Consider the following 20,544-nt stretch of genomic DNA (forward strand, 5'->3'; position numbering starts at 1 on the left):
CCCTGAATTGGAGGTGAAATCAAAAGGAACAACATCACAGGCACCTGACTATTACATGTCAGTTTCTCTGAGATAGCAATGAACATACTGTATTTTTCTGTGTATAAGACTATATTTTTTCCTAAATTTTTGAAGTTTAAAATAAGAGGTCGTCCTATACATGGATAGTACATAGTGCATTTTCTTAATTTTGGGTTAAAAAAAATAGGGGTCGTCTTATACATGGGGGTGTCTTATTGACGCAAAAATACGGTAATTTTCTTGAACCAGTTGCTTACGTATAGCATGAAGCTTCTTTCCAGACCTGAGCAATCACTAATGGAGCAGCTACTAGATCTATAATTAACTGTTTACATATAAGATCTGCCCTACCTTTATCAATAGCAGACAAAATACATAGTGAAGGATCCAGGATCACATTTTCACCTGTAAGTGTACAGATTTCTGTATTCACTTGTTTCCAAAATTCATGAACTTTGGTGCAACTCCACCACATGTGCCAATAAGATCTCTGCTTCCCACTGCCCCGCCAGTACAAGGGAGATCCTGAACTTGTAATGTGAGCCAAACATACCAGTTTTTTAAATAAATAAATAAATAAATAAATAAGATTTTCATCTCCCATAATCGAGAACATAAAACATTATGATACATAAAATGCCTGGGTATTTACCTCTGTGCATCAGGCTCTTCTGATGAGAATGCCTCAGGGTGCCAATCATGAATCTTATGGAGATATGAGACTTCACGGGCAATAACATGCTGTGTATAATCATCTCGCCAGGTAAAACCTGGAAAACAGTTGTGCAAAATACAGTTTTAGAAACTCAGTACTTTGACAGAGCAAAAACAAAACAAAACAAAACGGGACATCTCAATCTTGTGTTACGAAAGCAATTATAATGAACAGAAATTTCAACTTCTGCAAGATTTTTAACAAACTTTCTACTTGTTACAGCTGCAGATTTCCTTCCCCTGCAAAAATCACTGTGGTAATCAGACCTTTCTCGTGAAATACTGAAGCCTTTTAAAATGCTTTCTTCTAAGAAGACGGTGGGTGCTGCGATGAGATTTAAAAGGGAGATTAGTCTTAGAATTTTAGTGTTTCTTAGTCACTATGGACCTATAAACCAGCTTTACTGTATAAACAGTATTTACTGCTTTGTTACAAAGAAGAGGTGTTTGACAATAAGTGAGTCAAAAATACAAGTCATGCCAAGTTTCAAAACTAAATTGTAGCATATAATGGAAAGTGGCTTTTCAAGGAGGACTACTATCTCACCAATCTCACAATATATTTTCCATAAACCGTTTCTGTGACCTGCTCAGGAAAAGGTAGGCACACCCAGGTATGAATAACACTGATCTAGTGCTAACTATTCTAATGGACAGTGGAATATTATATATGAAGACCAATTCATATTTTATTTACACTCAACTGTTGCAACAGAGACCTTTAAACAAGGGCAAGGTGTCACTGTAAAAGCAAATTCCATGCAATTATGCATTAATTACATGCACTACTGATCACACAATAATTATACAACTCCAAGAATAATTGTTAGATTTGTAAATGTTATGATTAACAGTTTTAATTTATGTAGGCTTACCACCTGGAGTTATATGTAATTATTCAGTATCTGAGCCCGGTTCTGGCCGGGGAGGGCGGGGTATAAATAAATAAATTATTATTATTATTATTATTATTATTATTAATTAACAACGTATCGCTTCCTGGTAATTATTGACATTCAGCTTCCCCAACCTAAGTCCATCTACTGAAATACTATCCACTAATACAGATATTGTTGAGTTGAGAACACATCTATAACAATTATTACTGTATTAAAACTGCCACCAATCACGTTTAATTGAACCCTCCACCCTTTAATTGACGTTTAATTGACATCCTCCACTCCCTTTGAGCTCAGGGTCTTAGTTTTCCTTGGCCTTGCTATGGACCTTAGGTTGGTCGCCCTGGTTGTCCGGGGGGCCTGGTAGGAATTTTTCCATTTGGCATTCGGCTTTTTGGTTTTTTCGCCTACCTCGTAGCAATCGTCACAACTTTCGTGGTATTGGTGGGTAGGTTAGGCATTGGAATAATGTGTCGTGGTGTCGAAGGGCTAGGTGTGGCCATCGCCTATGCCTTCAGTTTTGGGGTATTCCGTTAAAGGAATCTGGCGGTCGTGTATTCTGTCCGATGCCTGCTTGGCGGGAGGCCATGGCACGACCCTCGGTGACATCAGGGGAGAGCCTATAGTTGGATTAGCATCAACAGGATCCACCTACTGGTGAATAAACCCCCCTTGTTTCAGACTCACCCCTCTCTGAGGGGGTGGAGTCAGCTGACGTAATCCAGTGCCTAAGCCAATACCTTTTCACTTGCTGTAATCAATAAAGTTGTGGCCTTTTCTTGCCCATTAACCTTATATCACGTGTCCTTGTGTATTCATTCCACTGTGGGGGGGATCGGGTCCTCGAACCAGAACAATTATTACTGTATTGAAACTGCCATCAATCACGTTTAATTGAACTTCAGGTGCATCTCAAATCACTTGGAAATGCATCCTATTCATTGGAACATATTTCCATTTGATCAAAAGACATTTCTACATGTGCCAGACCAGGGGTCATCAATCTTTTTCAGCCGTGGGCCGGTCCACCGCCCTCAGACCATGTGGTGGGCTGGACTATATTTTTTTGGGGAGCGGAATGAACGAATTCCTGTGCCCCACAAATAACCTAGAGATGCATTTTAAATAAAAACACACATTCTACTCATGTAAAAACACCAGGCAGGCCCCACAAATAACCCAGAGATGCATTGTAAATAAAAGGACACATTCTACTCATGTAAAAACATGCTGATTTCCGGACCATCCGATGGCCGGAGTGAGAAGGCAATTGGGCCGCATCCGGCCCCGAGGCCTTAGGTTGCCTACCCCTGTGCTAAACCATCACTAGACAGTTTCATAGCATAAGGAGCATGTGCAGAATTCAGGCAATACACAAGCATTAAAATCAATGGAGGTCTATTTTAGGGGCATGAGTTTGTTCTAAAACCATAATGAATGCATCCAAATTCATTCAACATCAAAATTATTATTATTATTATTATTCCCTGCCCATCTGGCTGGGTTTCCCCAGCCACTCTGGGCAGCTTACAGCACATAATTGTAAAACATTAGACATTAAAAATTTCCCGATACAGGGATGCCTTCAGATGTCTTCTAAAAGTCAGATAGTTGTTTATTTCCTTGACATCTGATGTTAGGGCATTCCATGTTCATATTCAAAATGAATATGAAAAATAAATTTTCATTTCCAAATTAGTTTTACATTGGAATCATTGCCTCGGATTTTGGGTCTGTGAGTCTAGGAGTCTTTGTCCAATGGAAAATCTGATATTCTGGAGAAAGGAGGTGGTAGAATTCCTGAGATTTCAATGCCACGAGATGGAAAACACCAAATGTACAAGAAGGAGAAGGGTACCAAAAGACAGGCTGGGTCTCCATTAAAATAAAAAGGAAGAAGAAAAAGAAAGATAAAATGAAAATGAGTACAATTAAAATGAAGGAAAATTAATGTGATTATGTTTTAAAACATAAACTGAAATGAATGTGGTTTTTAAAGAAAGCAAATTGAAAAATTAGACAACCTTAATTTATTTTCTAGAAAATGTGTTTCAGATTAAAGTGTTAATCCATAACTCCTTTTAAAATGCTATGTTTGGGGATAAGTCACTGTGAGCATATTGGAATGGCTTTTGGAGCTACAATATCTTTAACACTGTATCTCCAGGATTAATATTTAATATTTGAAAATGCTATAATATTTTTTCTTCAGGTTTTTTTTTATCCTGCTCTTCCTTTGAAGAGGTGAGTTTTGTGCATATTTGTTAATATTTTAACAGTTCTAAGAGGTAGGTTAGGCAGGGAGACAGTGCCTCATCCATAGCTTTCTGTTTAAAACAAAGATCTGGTGCAGACCTTCCTAACAATCCGTCACTATGCCAGACTGGCTGGCCTCTTGCATTAAGCTGCTGACCCAATCCAAAACATCTACAGGAGTCAAAAATCTACATAAAAGTATTTCAAGAACAGGCTTGGGAAAGCAGCTTTTTAAAAGTGCACATCTGTATTGCAGCTGTCGGTTCAGGAAAAAAATAGAATATATTTTTGCTTCTGCAAGTCTTTCCAGCTGGATGTAAAGCTGTTCATGTCAAAACTTTTGGACTGGTTTAAAAACTATTTTTAGCTGCTTTTATGATAACGTTTGCAATTCGCCTCGTAACATGTGCAAAAGGTGATTCATAAATTAACAAGTGATAATAATTTTAATTGCCACACATCAGGTTATTACTTTTAAAAGGATTACTTTTACACTGATTTATAAACTTGCTTCTAAACGCACTGGTTCTTTATAGCCTACTATTCAACACGTTCCATGGAAAAAGTTTCACTGAAAGTATAACTAGTATTGCCTAAAACAATCAGCTGCATCCTTTCACTGTTTCATTTTGGAAAGGGGGGAAAATCTCACCCACATGGTCTGCAATAAAACAGCTCACACAACAGCACTAATACCAAGCTGACAATTGCAATCAAAATTAAGACTGAGCAACAGCAAATGACGCTACTAGGCAATTTCCTGTCCCTTTTGTCTGTGCTGCCACACCTACTGGCTTGCTCCTGGCCCACAACTCAATTATAACAATTTAACACCGATGGCTGAGCAGGATCACAGTCGTTCTGTTGTACACATATTATTTCCATGTCACTAATGTGGAACTGTATGGTGGGACACACAACTACCAATTATCTATCCCTGCTGGAGCTCTGCCTACACTGTACATATTTCCAACTGGGAATTCCCACAGATGGGCAATGCAGAACCACATTCTTCCATTGAGGGATCTAGTTAAGACAATGGAGCCGACAAGTTATCGCTTGAAGCCAACAAAAATATAAACTGAAATGCTGCATGATTTAAGTAGCGATGCTCAGGGAAGGAAGACTAGTTTGAGAAAGAGAATGGATTTTGTAAAATTGTTTTTGAGAAGCGTGTGCGTGCATGTGTGCACGCGCGCACACACACACACACACACAGAGAAATTAAGTATGAATTCTGCAAGCACCTTGGCATGCCCAGCAACTACGCATAATTTTTCTCTCTCTCCCTCTCCCTCCAAATCCAAGCCTGAAGCAAACACAAAGAGAGAAAATTGTATTACTGTAGTCCAACATTTCTCCCTGTACAGTGGTACCTCTGTTTACAAAAGCTTCTGGTTATGAACGCTTCAGGTTATGAGCTCCGCTAACCCGGAAGTAACTTCTCCTGGTTGTGAACTTTGCCCCAAGTAAAACTAACCCTAGTTGTTCCAGAACTGAAATTGGGCGAAGGAAGCAGGAGCAGCCTACCATTAGGCAAAGTGAGTCAGCTGCTTCAGGCAGCAGATACTAGGGCTAGGATAGAGGTGCTGAATAACAACTTTGTATTCTACACAGTATGGGGACGTGGGTGGCGCTGTGGGTTAAACCACTGAGCCTAGGACTTGCCGATCAGAAGGTCGGCAGTTTGAATCCCCGAGACGGGGTGAGCTCCCGTTGCTCGGTCCCTGCTCCTGCCAACCTAGCAGTTCGAAAGCATGTCAAAGTGCAAGTAGATAAATAGGTACCACTCCGGTGGGAAGGTAAACGGCGTTTCCGTGCGCTGCTCTGGTTCGCCAGAAGCGGCATAGTCATGCTGGCCACATGACCCGGAAGCTGTACGCAGGCTCCCTCGGCCAATAAAGCGAGATGAGCGCCGCAACCCCAGAGTTGGTCATGACTGGACCTAATGGTCAGGGGTCCCTTTACCTTATTCTACACAGTCTAGCCTGCACTCCCCAGTCTTGCATGCTGCCCCCCAGGTACAGTGGAAGATACTCTCCAATTAACTGGGTTGAAGTAAGATTCAACTACCAGTTGAGTTAAGATCCAGAAATAGAAATCTGAGGCAGAGCACACAATCTGGTTTGCCTCAGATAGCAAGACGTATTGGGCTAGCCCTGGAGAGGCTTTGTTTACTCCTCTCTGGTAGGTCTGCTGCTGCAATGTGATGAGCCATAGAGGAAGTATCAGTCTCCAGCCTACAGCATTAGTCTTTTATTTGCACTTTTATTTGAAGAGGTCCTGATTAGTGACCTGCAAGGACAGTGGAACACGGCAGACTTACCAAGTTCCTAAAAGAGTTTACCGTTTGAGAACCTTACCCATAAAAAGCAATTTTCGTACAAAATTATTGCTGCTATTATTATTTCATTTATATACTGCTCATATGCTCCGAAACTCCGAAGCAGTTTACAACTATAAAATCAATGCATAATTAAAACACATGCAGTAACAAATCCATTGGGGCATTACAATAATTAAGCAGTTCATTTATTTCAAACATGTATGAAATAAGTGGGGTTATGAATAAAATGGCATGAATAAAATGGAAAACTAACTGCTGTGTGCATTGTTTGAGCCCACATATCCCATAACCCCAAATCCACAGTAAAAAATGAACACAATTGTGTATTGCCATTTAGCAGTGTACTGCTGTGTCTTCCGTTTCTGTAACAAAATATTACACATTCCTTTTTACTACATGGCTCCCTTTTTCAAGCTGTGCCCTAAGATTAGTTTCAGCATACAGAACGATGATATGTTCCATTTTCTCTAAGTTTTCCCCCTATGCCCTCCTGCTTCTTTAGCCTACTATTTTATTTCAGTGAGGAAACTCTTCAGTGTGATTCTTGGATATTTGCAGCCCCTGTGTCATGTGTGCTGCAAATTGCTAATGCCTCTGTTAGCTGTCAGAATGTCTGCGGAATTGTATGTGATTGGCTTTCTTCTCTTGTTTTCACAACTAACAGGTCAACATATAGATGTGACTTTCCGCAGGCTGCCTTCCCAGACTCCCTAGAGAAGGAGCATTCACTTTCCTTCCCATTCCCCATTTTCAGAGCTTAAGAACAACAAATCAAATGAGGTTCACATGTTTTAATAGACGACTTGCTCAAAAAAGAAGAAGAAAGCATCTCTTTTCTATGTTAGATATTTATCTATGCACCAAAGATAAGGCATTTCTTGTGGCTGATTTTAGCACCTACCAAAACAAACTAAATTCTCATTGTTTCTAATATTTCCCAGCAGCAATACTTTCATTTTAACCCTCAACACAAGCTGAGGGCTACAGTAATAATTATGGGGGAGCTACCCATCCTCCATCATAGAGGGCAACTGCTCCGATAAACAGGAATGCTATTTACACAGGATTACATGGGAAGAGGATTAGCATGCAGGACACAAAGTCAATCTTGATAACAAGATGTTTTGAATAACCAAGCTGCAGATAATAGGGAATTCTACCGTCTACTGTTAATAGTTCCTTCCAGTTTCCATCAGGCTGCTTTATTTAAGCTCTCCTGTCACTTCGGCATAATATCTGCCAGCTTTATGCGATACGTAATAGAGAAGGCTTCTGCGCAATTTGTCGGCAGTCTTGAGTTACCACTCAGCATAAAATTATCCTAATTCGAAATACTGACCTTTGCATAGCATGTCTTTGCATTCATTTGGGAAAGCGAGGGGAAAGTGTGTGCCCTGCTTGAGCCCACTTATTTCGTTGATGGGTGAGCAGCCTTGTGCTCACCCTGAAAAAAGAAAAAAGCATTTGCACCCTTTGAATAGTAAAATGGAACATGTGTAATATGTGTATTGATGGGGGCTCTGCAGGAGGCTCTCCAAGTCTTTGATGTAACACCTGAAAGCCAAAATGCCAACCTCAGGATGTGCCAGAGTTGTAGACAGCAGCAGTCAGAGGAGTCAGCAAGTAGGGAGCCCATCTTATGCTCAGGAATGAGAGCTAGGAAGTGTGCAGTATTGCTCAGGCAAACAGAAAACCTCCTTGGATAACTCAGTGGCCAGTGGGGCCAAGTGGGGCCAATCTAGGCTTGGAGCATCTTCACTGCCCAGGATGCTGTTCCAAGCCACAGTTCTGGAGGGTCCTTACATGGCCATTGGCACACACAGCTGAGGAGTCCTGGTTTTCCTGCCTTTCTCACAGTTTGCTACTCTGTCCCAGCTCCCGAGCCCAAAATATTCCCGAGGGTGTGAGACAGAGCAAAAGCCAACACAGGGATCCAGCAAAGACCGGTGAGCTGCCCATTTAGCTGGAAATGACTTGCAGAATATAATTTCCTTCCAGTGAATGGGTCATATGGCTTGGGCCCTGCCTGTGATTCCCCAGCAGAAAATATGATGTGTGCAATTTCCAGCTGCACAGGCAACTTAGCAGTTCTGTTAGAACCCTTCACCAGCTGCTACCTTGTTCCTCTTCCCCAAGGTAAGTGGGAGTAGCAGCTGGCAGAGGACTGGGGTGGGACGCAGAATCAAAGCAGGAATCTCTGAAGGTGGGCTGTGCCCACCTCAGTTCAGCTCACAGTTGGATGCTTGCATTAGGCACAATGCACATTGCTTTTTTTTATTTCTGAAGAATTCCTGGTGCCTTGTGCCAATCATGTGGCCTTGTTTAATGTCATTTTTTTTCTCTTTAAATTTTGTGCAACTGATTATATGGCAAGTAAGGCACAACCTGTCCCTTTTGGCCTGCTCTGAAAATGTTGATTTATTGAGTTATACTAACACTTTGTCAAGAGAGTTCTCCATCTGGTCCCTAGGTAGACACTTAATTTCTGGCTTCTATATTGGTTTTCATTCAACTATCTCCCGCGTTTTCCATTGAGTTTCATTAATAAAATGGAACAGTCTGTAGGTGTTTGAATGGGTTCTTTATCATTTTCATCTAACATCACCAGCAGCCTGAAGATTATTTCAGGAAGTTAACTCCCCACTGCACACCGTCAGCTGTGTATCAAGCTGACCTGAGCTGCGGCACAAAGTTGTGGCAGATGGGAGATGTAGTCCAGGTTGGGGAAAGTTGCGCAAAGTGTTCCTGTATCACTAAAAACAAATGGGAAATAAGTATTCTTAAATCTCTATGTGGGACAAGAAGCTACAGTTAGAACTGGATATGGAGCAACTGATTGGTTCAAAATTGGGAAAGGAGTACGACAAGGCTGTATATTGCCTCCCTGCTTATTTAACTTATATGTAGAATTCATCATGCAAAAGGCTGGGCTGGATGAATCCCAAGTCGGAATTAAGATTGCCGGAATAAATATCAACAACCTCAGATATGCCGATGACACAACCTTGATGGCAGAAAGTGAGGAGGAATTAAAGAACCTTTTAATGAGGGTGAAAGATGAGAGCGCAAAATATGGTCTGAAGCTCAACATCAAAAAAACAAAGATCATGGCCACTGGGCCCATCATCTACTGGCAAATAGAAGGGGAAGAAATGGAGGTAGTGAGAGATTTTACTTTCTTGGGCTCCATGATCACTGCAGATGGTGACAGCAGTCACGAAATTAAAAGACGCCTGCTTCGTTCCGACCATAATGCAGTAAAGATGGATATGACACTACTACCAACTGGATCCTTTAGATGGAAGATGAATGACAATTTGTTCAGAGATCAGGAAATTACTAAGAAGGCCCAAAAAGTTTTGAAGGATTATTTTGAGATAAATATGAATACTACGGTGGAAAAAAGAATCGTCTGGGACGCAAGTAAAGCTGTAATGAGGGGATTCTTGATACAACAGAATGCAGTAAAGAAAAGAACACAAAATGAGAAAAAAGATAAGATCTTGGATAAAATAAAAGAATTAGAGAAGAAATTAAGAGTGAACCCGAAGTCACAGCCAACTCTGAGAGAAATTAAACTTTATCAAACACAATATTCTAAACTGATAAATCAGGAAATCGAATGGAAGGTTAAACTAATGAAACAAAAAACGTTTGAGTCGGCGAATAAATGTGGAAAACTGCTAGCTTGGCAGTTGAAGAGAAGACAAAGATTAAATACGGTTACAAACTTAGAGATTGAAGGAAAAAACATTCAGAATCCAGTGGACATCAGAAAGTGTTTCCAGAGATACTTCAAAAAACTATACACCCAAGGGCCGCAAGACGAAGCTGAGATTAAACAATTTTTGGCAAAAAATGGACTATCCAAATTGTCACAAGAAAATAGGACAATCCTGAATTCTAAAATAACACGACAGGAGATTGAACAAGCCATTCAGAACATGCAACTTGGCAAATCTCCAGGGCCAGATGGGCTGACCTCCAAGTATTATAAGACATTAAAAGACTATTTGATACAACCTTTGATGGAGGTCAGCAATGAAATTATGGAGGGGAAGAGGGCACCGGAGTCGTGGAAGGAAGCGTTTATCACATTAATACCAAAGACGGAAGCTGAAAAGACACAACTTAAGAACTACCGTCCCATCTCCCTTTTAAATGTGGATTACAAAATATTTGCAGACATTTTGGCAAGTAGATTTAAAAAAGTTTTAAATGAAGTAATCCATAAGGACCAGGCAGGCTTTCTCCCAGGTAGACATTTGTTTGCTAATACAAGGAACATTATTGATATCTTGGAACTGTTGCAAACAGATATAAAGACAAAAGCAGTTTTAATCTTTATAGATGCGGAGAAGGCCTTTGACAACATCTCCTGGAAATTTATGATGGGAAATTTAAAAGAGATGGGAGTGGGACGGGGTTTTGAGAATGGGATTGAGGCGATATATTCAGAGCAGAAAGCTAAACTGATAGTCAATAATGTGGTTACAGAAGAGTTTAAAATTGAAAAAGGAACTCGACAAGGTTGCCCTATCTCCCCTTTGTTATTTATTTCGGTTCTGGAAGTGCTATTGAATATGATTAGAGGGGATCGGTTGGTGGAAGGAATTCAGGTCGGACAGAAACAATACAAATTAAAAGCTTTTGCAGATGACCTGGTTTTGACCTTGCAGAAGCCAGAGCCTAGTACGAAAAGAGTATTACAACTGATTAATGACTTTGGTCGGGTGGCTGGATTTAAATTAAATAAACAGAAAACTAAGGTTTTGGGAAAAAATTTGACTGATACAGAGTCAGAACGGTTTCAGAATGAGACGGAACTCAATGTGGTTAAAAAAGTAAAATACCTAGGGGTAAATATAACAGCAAAAAATCTAAGTCTATTTAAGGATAACTATGAAAAATGCTGGACAGAAATTAAGAGAGACTTAGATAGTTGGTCAAAATTGAAACTTTCTTTGTTAGGCCGAATTGCTGCTATCAAGATGAATGTATTGCCAAGGATGTTGTTTTTATTTCAAACACTTCAGGTTTTGGACAAAACGGAATGCTTTCAGAAGTGGCAGAGAGATATTTCTAAGTTTGTCTGGCAGGGCAAAAAGCCCAGAATTAAGTTTAAGATATTAACTGATGCAAAACAAAGAGGGGGCTTTGCCCTGCCAGACTTAAAGTTGTATTATGAAGCCGCAGCGTTCTGCTGGCTAAAAGACTGGCTACTTCTTGAAGACACTGATGTGTTAGATTTGGAAGGGTTTAACAATGCTTTTGGATGGCATGCATATTTATGGTATGACAAGGTTAAAGCAAATAAGGCCTTTAAGAACCATATTGTCAGAAAATCACTGTTTAATGTCTGGACAAAATATAAAGACTTGCTGGAAAATAAAACACCAAGGTGGCTTTCACCTTTGGAAGCTAAGGCCCAAAAAAGACCCAATATGGAGGCTAAATGGCCAAAATATTGGGAAATACTAGAAAAGGATGGAGATAACTGGAAATTGCAGAGTTTGGAGAAAATGAAAGACAAAGTGCGAGACTGGTTACATTACGCTCAGATTAAAGAAGTTTTTAAAAATGACAAGAAACTAGGGTTCCAGGTGGAGAAATCGAAACTAGAAACAGAATTGTTAGAACCAAAGACTAAGGTACTTTCAAGGATGTATAACTTGCTGTTAAAATGGAATACACAAGATGAAACGGTTAAATCGGCTATGATAAGGTGGGCACAGGACATTGGGTATAATATCATGTTTGAGGACTGGGAAAGGTTGTGGAGTATTGGATTGAAATTTACTGCATGTAACGCTTTGAAAGAAAATGTAATGAAAATGATTTATAGATGGTATATGACCCCAGTCAAACTTGCAAAAATTTACCACCTGACTGACAATAAGTGTTGGAAATGTAAAGAGTGTGAGGGAACGTTCTTCCACCTCTGGTGGACTTGCCCTAAAGTGAAGGCGTTCTGGGAAATGATTTATAATGAATTGAAAAAGGTATTTAAATATACCTTCACTAAGAAACCAGAGGCTTTCCTTTTGGGTATTGTCGGCCAAGGGGTGGTAAAGAAGGACCAGACATTTTTTATGTATGCAACAACAGCAGCAAGGATACTTCTCGCAAAACATTGGAAAACTCAAGATCTACCCACACTGGAAGAATGGCAGATGCAACTGATAGACTACATGGAACTGGCTGAGATGACCGGCAGAATTCGTGACCTGGGAGAAGAGAGGACTGAGGAGGATTGGAAGAAATTTAAGAATTATTTACAAAAATATTGTAATTTGAGTGAATGCTAAACAGGATGCTAGATCAAAATAATTGAGCACCACTAAATTTAGAGGATTTTAAGAAAATAAGTAAGATTGTGAAAATATAACCCCTTTTGAGAACTAGAAGATTATGAAACATAGAAGGGATATAAGAATGCAAATAAGATAATAAATTGCTGACAAAATGTTATAACGATGAAAGTGGGAGAGGGAGATGTGAGGAAGTCCAAAGAAAATGTGAAATTATGTTAAGATAAATGTTACACTGTTTATTATGTTCATTTCTATTGTAAAACCCAATAAATTGTTTAAAAAAATAAAATAAAAGACGCCTGCTTCTTGGGAGAAAAGCAATGACAAACCTAGACAGCATCTTAAAAAGCAGAGATGTCACCTTGCCAACAAAGGTCCATATAGTTAAAGCTATGGTTTTCCCAGTAGTGATGTATGGAAGTGAGAGTTGGACCATAAAGAAAGCTGATCGCCGAAGAATTGATGCTTTTGAATTATGGTGCTGGAGAAGACTCTTGGGAGTCCCATGGACTGCAAGAAGATCAAACCTCTCCATTCTTAAGGAAATCAGCCCTGAGTGCTCACTGGAAGGACAGATTGTGAAGCTGAGGCTCCAATACTTTGGCCACCTCATGAGAAGAGAAGACTCCCTGGAAAAGACCCTGATGTTGGGAAAGATTGAGGGCACAAGGAGAAGGGGATGACAGAGGACGAGATGGTTGGACAGTGTTCTCGAAGCTACCAGCATGAGTTTGACTAAACTGCGGGAGGCAGTGGAAGACAGGAGTACCTGGCATGCTCTGGTCCATGGGGTCACGAAGAGTCGGACATGACTAAATGACTAAACAACAACAACAACAACAACTTCATTTGACTAAATACAGACCTTTTTAGAAATGAGAGGTGTGAGCAATGTATTCTAAGTGGAGGAATCAGTCACCAGGCCAAAGAACTGGGCTCAGCAGAAGTCCTTCCAGAATCCAGAAGAATTGTCTAGACCAGCATCAGCCAATGCTGATTTTGGTCAGCATTTTGTTGGACTACAACTCCATCAGCCCTAGCCAGCATGAGCAATTTGCAGGGATGATGGAAGCTGCAGTCCATTTGAAGAGCCACAGCTTCCTCACCGTGGTTTCAAAAATAAATGCAAATGACAGAAAGGGGTACAACAACTGCTGACCAGCCTATGGCAGCCTTTTCCTACATCATTAAATAGGACAGCTGGAAACATGGAGATAAGGTTTTATAACTAAGTAGAAGTGCAACCGATGAGCATGAGTCTTGAGAGTAGAAGTTGGAGCTACTGCATTCGAGGACTAGAGCATGTGCCTGTCCTGTGTCACTTGACTCTTGATGGTGATAGAATGATTGCCTGACTTGTGGTAGAGAGAGGTTTCCTTGAGCAAGATGTCCATTTATACCAGATCCCAAATTGCTCCTCAGCCAGGTTTGTTGAGCCTGTTTCAAATCTCTCAGTGCACTGGTAAAAAATAGCGGGTTCAGGTGCCATGAAATCACAAACCTGAAGCTGAATCTTGAGCCATTATGACATTGCAGTACATAATATAATAATAGCCACCACAAAATAAGATCCTTTTATATATTGCCTCGGTATAGATATAGTCCTAATTTTTATTTTCTCCAAAACTCCATTTCATAGTCTTCATATTTCCACCACCATGAATTTGCTTTAGAATGACTGAGAAACAACAACTTTACAAACACAGCAGATGTATACAAAAAGTGCAGGTGTAATTCAATCTCCATGCCCCCTTCTGTGTTCTGAGGCTGCCAGCAATGAAGCCAATTAGCACCAGTTGGAGTGGCAGCCTTTGAAGTGGGCACCAGTCTACCAAAAGGACTGGGGACATTGGCTCATATCAAACATTTTATTAAAATAAGATGGAAATTTGGCACGAGCCCTAAACCTATTAGGCACGTTCAGATACAGCTGAAAAACAATGCCAGGCATCTTCAGGAACAGCAAGCGTAACCTTGACAAAATATACTATGACCTTATTGCCTGGTGCCCTCATTATATATCTTTATTTCATTTATTATTTGTTATTATTTATTAACTTTGTATATCGCCTTTCATCTGCAGATCTCAGGGCACTGCACATAAAACTGCAATATAAAAGCACAAGATACATGATAAAGACAAGGGGGAAAGAAACAGTAACACACACACACACCCAACACATTAAAAAGGGGTATAAGATGTTAATCAGCCATGGCCTGGCTGAAGAAGTACATTTTGCCTAAGGCCTAAAGGTGTATAACGAAGGTGCCAGCCAAACCTCTCTAGGAATATCTTTTGGTGCTAGGTAAAAACTGTCCTCTATAACCAGGCCTTTGGCCCTTAACTATCAGTGTCCTGTTTGAAGTGGGCAGGATGTTTTTAATGTATTTATTTTTCCTCTTGGTTTTCATGTATCTCTGTGTGTCGTGGGGTTGACTGTTGGCTGGCTGGCTGTAAACTGGGCCAGATAAGGCAACGAACAAATTAAATAAATAAATAAAGTAAAATTAAAAAGCACCTCCCTTGTTTGCTCCTTTGAAGAAACATGGATAGAGGGAAACAGGGATATACAGTGGTACCTTGGGTTACAAACACCTCAGGTTACAAACACTTCATGTTACAGACTCTGCTCACCCGGAAGTAGTACCTCGGGTTAAGAACTTTACCTCAGGATGAGAACAGAAATAGTGTGGCGGCGGTGCAGAGACAGGGGGAGGCCCCATTAGCTAAAGTGGTACTTCAGGTTAAGAATGGTTTCAGGTTAAGAACGGACCTCCGTAACGAATTAAATTCATAACCAGAGGTACAGCTGAAGTCCCTGAAGCCTCTGGTGCTGTTTATGGGGCTAACCATCCCTTGACCTAGGAAGGAAGGAGGGAGTTTGTGGGCAGAGACAAGGTAGTTGGTCCTTTGGGAATAATAGTCAGTTGAAATACATTACTGAAAATTAGTTGTTGACTAGAGAAACAGGAAATAGTTGATTGTCCAAGCCAATTCCTACGCACCAGGAGATCTGGGGAAGGTATGCTCTATTGATAAAAAGTAATGTTAAGTTAGAACATAGGGGGGGGGGGCAAGAAGCCTCCTGTTATATTGCGCAGATCTATATACACGTGCTAGCCCAGGGCACTGAAACACTGCAAACGAATGGATAGCAGAAAAAAATGCCTTCTGAGTTTCTGCTTGCACAAATGCTGCCTGACAAAATAGATTGTGTTAACGAACATGCTTTTTAGGGGCATATTTACTTGTCATGGGGTGACAGTAAGTGTCATGTTTTGCCAGTACTGATGGGATTTTAAAAACTAACTTACATCCATGTAAATGCTATAAGCAGCCCAATTATTATGCATACCAATTATCAAAATAGGTTAAGCTTGAATCTTAGGAGTGACAAAAATGTCTTCGGAATGGTGGGGGGGGGGAGGCTGTGTTTTTGGCACTCCTGTATTGTGATTTTGCTGCTTTATAATTGCTTTGCTCTGATGCTGATTGATTTACAGCACTTTATGGCGCTCTATTGTATATTTTGTCTTAATATGTTGTTCAGCACTGTGGAGGTCTATGAGACAAAAATTGGCATATACGGTAGAAGGAATAATAACAACAGAGACAACAGTATACATAATTGTCACAGTCATGGGTAGCGTTCAAATCTTTCAACAGAATCAAAGTCCTTGAAACCATTTCTACCACACACACACACACACACACACACACAGTCATCTATACAGTGGTACCTCAGGTTACAGAAACCTCAGGTTATAGACACTTCATGTTACAGACTCCGCTAACCCAGAAGTAGCACCTCGAGTTGTTAACTTTACCTCAGGATGAGAATGGAAATCACGCAGCGGTGGCAGCGGGAGGCCCCATTAGCTAAAGTGGTACCTCAGGTTAAGAACAGTTTCAGGTTAAGAACGAACCTCTGGAACGAATTAAGTTCTTATCCCGAGGTACCACTGTAAACTCCTGAACTCCTGACACGGCACCAGCAGAACAGAAACTAGAATGTGTTTCACTCTGATTAACTGTTCAGAAAAGATACTTCTACTTTGTGTTCTTTTTTTAAATAAATACAGCTGTCTTCCCTTACAAATCATGTGCTTGAGCCAAATCAGGCCGGCATGGTATGCAAGCCTTGAGCAGCAAGCAGCATTTTAACCAGGTATGGTGCTCTTTCCATTTCTGCAGCCTATGTCAGGCATTAATAGATGACAGCCATCCTACTTCAAATGATGACTGCATGTTCTGCAGGCTGCAGCTATATTGTCAGCATAGGAGTGGGTACAGACTCTTTTTATCTGGTGGGGGTGGGGGTGGGAGGTCTTATTTCACAGTTGTTATGTATTTCTGGCCAGGCATCTTTCCTTTCACCTATAGTATTTGTGACGAGACCCGGTGAAAGTTCCATTGCTGCATATGTGGAATACAGCTCCATATGCCATCTGATTGTCTATACAGTAGTGCCTCGCAAGACGAAATTAATCCGTTCCGCGAGTATCTTCGTCTAGTGGTTTTTTCGTCTTGCGAAGCAACCCTATTAGCGGCTTAGCGGATTAGCGCTATTAGCGGTTTAGTGGCTATTAAAGGCTTAGCGGCTAAAAGGCTATTAGCGGCTTAGCGGCTTAGAAAAAGGGGGGGGAGCGGAAAAAATCTCAAGACTCGCAAGACATTTTCGTCTTGCGAAGCAAGCCCATAGGGAAATTCGTCCTGCGAAGCGCATCGAAAAACGGAAAACCCTTTCGTCTAGCGGGTTTTTCGTCTTGCGAGGCATTCGTCTTGCGGGGCACCACTGTATAATATATCAGCCCTGTAACAGGAAAAGGAGCCTCCCTAAGGATCCACTGCCAAAATAACATTGTGGGGGCTTTCTGAAATGCTGAATCTAAGTATAAAATGTGAAGTTATAGAATATTGTTAATGGATCTTCTACAGGTAAGCTTTGTGCTTATTGGGGGGGGGTGTATTTTAAATGAATCGTTCCTTCTCAAATGCTTCGTGTTATTCCCCAGAGATAGTTTATGTTACGATTATATTCGGTTGTTGCAGACTGCTTTGTTTTCTGTGAATCTCTTGTGAGCAGAAATGTATTTGTAGTGTATAAATACACTGACTAGAACTACACTGGTGACAACTAATCTGATAGCAGACTGGGGAGCTTGTCCAGAGTTGAATTTCCATTGGTCCATGGTGCCACCTGACATCTGATGGGTTAGCAAACTGCAGTACCTCTTTCTGACCAGCTGCAGTGATGATGTGCAAACACTGGATAACAAGCTAATGGCTCCATCTTCTATCTATCTTCCATCTAATGGCACAGTGAATGAGATGTCTGAATCTCACTGCCAGAATTCCTAATATGTTGCAGTTAAATGCTGAGGTCATGTTAGCTTCCATGCTACTGAGCATTCTTCTTTTTTCTTCTTTTTTAATGTGGAAGTAATTCTTTAGACTGTAAACTGGGAGCAGGACATGCATTTTCAACTCTTGTACAGAGTTAATACTACATAATGTTGCCATCCGGCTGTCTCAAAAGACAATGGAGTGTGCCTCCGGGGCTGAAGTCAAACCACTGTGATAGCAGCCCCAAAGTAACCTTCCACGATGTGCAAGCCTGGTCAGTGTCTACGGAGACCAACCCCCTCTCAGCCTCGCTGAGCAGAGCAATACATTTGGCACAAGCTTGGCTGCAGGAGTTGCTGGAAGAAAGTGTACAAGGCACCATCCAAACGTCTTAGGGACTCTACTCCAGATTTGTGTAGAGTTTACTCCTTAGACTTCTCTTCTCCTGAAGATGATTCCACAGTGGAGGTTTTAGGATCAGAGTTTTCCCTTCTCCTAGATGGGCTTCCTTCCTAGGCAGAAGAGCCCCATCTGCCCCTCACTTCCTTCTACAGCACATGAAGACACTGCCTTCTTGACCACTGGACTGAGTACTTGTCCCATCTGCTCCACTGGTAGAGCCTGTCTTCACATGCAGGGGAAGTCCCTAACTCAGGGTTTGAGACCCATCGGCTACCCTCACCTGGTTTAGCAGCCCGTCAAAGCCATTCCCGGGGTGTGGCTGCTGTCACGTGCTTACAGCTCTCACCTGTGGCTCCTACGTAATAGTTAATTAATAATGAAGGACCATCACTCTGTAGAAGAGCAACTGCTCTGCACAAAGAAAACACCTGGTTCAATCCTCAGCATCTTCTGGTAAGGCTTGGAGAGACCCCTAATGGAAATCCAAAAGAACCACTGGCAGTCCATATAGACAACACTGAATTAAATGGACCAGTGGTCTGACTTGATACTAGCTCCCATTAATAACACCTTTGCCTTGTTACAAGGGAGAGGATTCCAACTGTGCCTGTTTCCATTTTTGTTTTAAAGGGGTACAGGCACCGTCCCACATTTAAGTGGCACAGAAAAGGATGTCTGCCAGAGAATTTAAGACTTACTCCACAACGCAAACATGGGAGGCTGTTTACTAGCAATGTCAAAGGTACTCCCAGCAGTTGCCCTGACACTTGCACTGTTACGATATGGATGCAATGCAGCTGCAAACTGCTAGCTTGAAAACATCACATGATGGAATGTTGGGACTGTTCCGTGGGAAACAGAGGGACAGTCAGTTCACAGGGCAATGCACCGGAATTAGCTCAGAGTGTAATATGAGCTCTTCCTCTTGCTCTTGTACTGGAAGTACAGGAAGTCTTTGTCACTTGACTGCTGGAGTTTGAAGAGAGCAGTCATGTTTTCTGTAATGCTGCAAAGACAGAAATAAAAGCATGTAAATACGTTTCTGTCTATCTACTTTTCCCTGCCGGGGGAGCAGGAGGGAGGGGGTGTGTTTTTCCCACATTTGGGAAGAATCGCCTATCGTGACCTAGCCTGGATCTTGCTGGGGAATGCAGCCAGGGTGGTCAACAGGAGACCAAGCCGGGTGCCTGGGAGAGTTGCCAGCTTCTCCCGATAAAGGCTTGATTTCCGACATGCACAACACAACATTCACTATCTGGCATGTTCATCTGGGGAAAAGTATATCCCCCACTTCCAAGATACTGGCGTTTGAATGCTGAGCAAAGGCACAAAACTACACGGACACCTGGATCTCCCTACAATGAAATGAGATGCAACTGCACATTTGCTGTACTATAAAATCAACATTGAACAGGTGTGTCTCTCTTTTGCACTGGTGATTTAAAAGAGCAAAAGGAAGCCATTGGAGGTAACTGAGAACTCAGGGCACAGCTAAATGACTTTCCCCACCTAACTAGCATAGGAGGATATCACCCCAGCCTCCGTCTGCACCAGAACAAACCAAGTAGCAAAAACAAAACAAGGCATTGCTCAATATAGCTTCATTTCCCCCCAAAGGAACTGGAGTGGCTGATTGCCCTGCGTCAACCCAGTCTAGAAAGGTACTAATGCAGTAATTCTCTGTTTTGAAAGGCATGAACATTGCAGATACAGCTTCAAAAGCTCTTACAATGCTAGTTCCCATCATTCCAGATGAAGAGTTCTCTTACATGGTGACTGAATAGCAAGGAAATGTGATACAGTATCTTCTAGACTATAAAGTACAATCTTATTACCATACTTTTGATGTGGTGGAAAAGCTGGAATCTTCTTTTATTATCTCTTTTTACAAGAATGTAACCATAGGCTGCTTTCCCTCATTTCCCTCTCCTTGAACACAAGTGGTAGGAAAAAACTCCAGTCAAATGCAATAGGACACTAGTGAGGGCTCATAATCAAACCTACCTAGTGGCAGTGAAGGCAGCAAAAAAAGATATACTTTGCTGCTTCCATTGCATCCTCACTGTGCTGTCCAGCAGAGCTTTTACAGGTAGTGTGGAGCCTCTTGCAGTCTGTCCCAAAGGAGGTGGCAGAACTGATGGTAGCTCACTGTGACTCGTTTGCAAAGAACATTGAGGATAACATCGCTTGCAACCACTGGAATCTTGACTCTGCTGTTACAGCAGATCGATCTCAAGGGGTGTC

The 20,544-nt window shown here is 41.3% G+C and overlaps 1 protein-coding gene across 1 annotated transcript in view; it reads right to left on the reverse strand.

Moving 5' to 3' along the window:
- The window catches only part of PTPRN2 (protein tyrosine phosphatase receptor type N2), a 610,006-nt gene that overhangs the window by 440,745 nt on the left and 148,717 nt on the right, over positions 1-20,544 (reverse strand). Inside the window, exon 4 of the mRNA XM_080974012.1 lies at positions 674-791. Coding sequence (XP_080830138.1) covers positions 674-791 — 118 coding nt within the window. The remainder of the gene's footprint in view (positions 1-673; positions 792-20,544) is intronic.

Source organism: Podarcis pityusensis, assembly GCF_964106645.2.
Source record: "Podarcis pityusensis genome assembly, chromosome: 12".
Lineage (NCBI taxonomy): Eukaryota > Metazoa > Chordata > Lepidosauria > Squamata > Lacertidae > Podarcis > Podarcis pityusensis.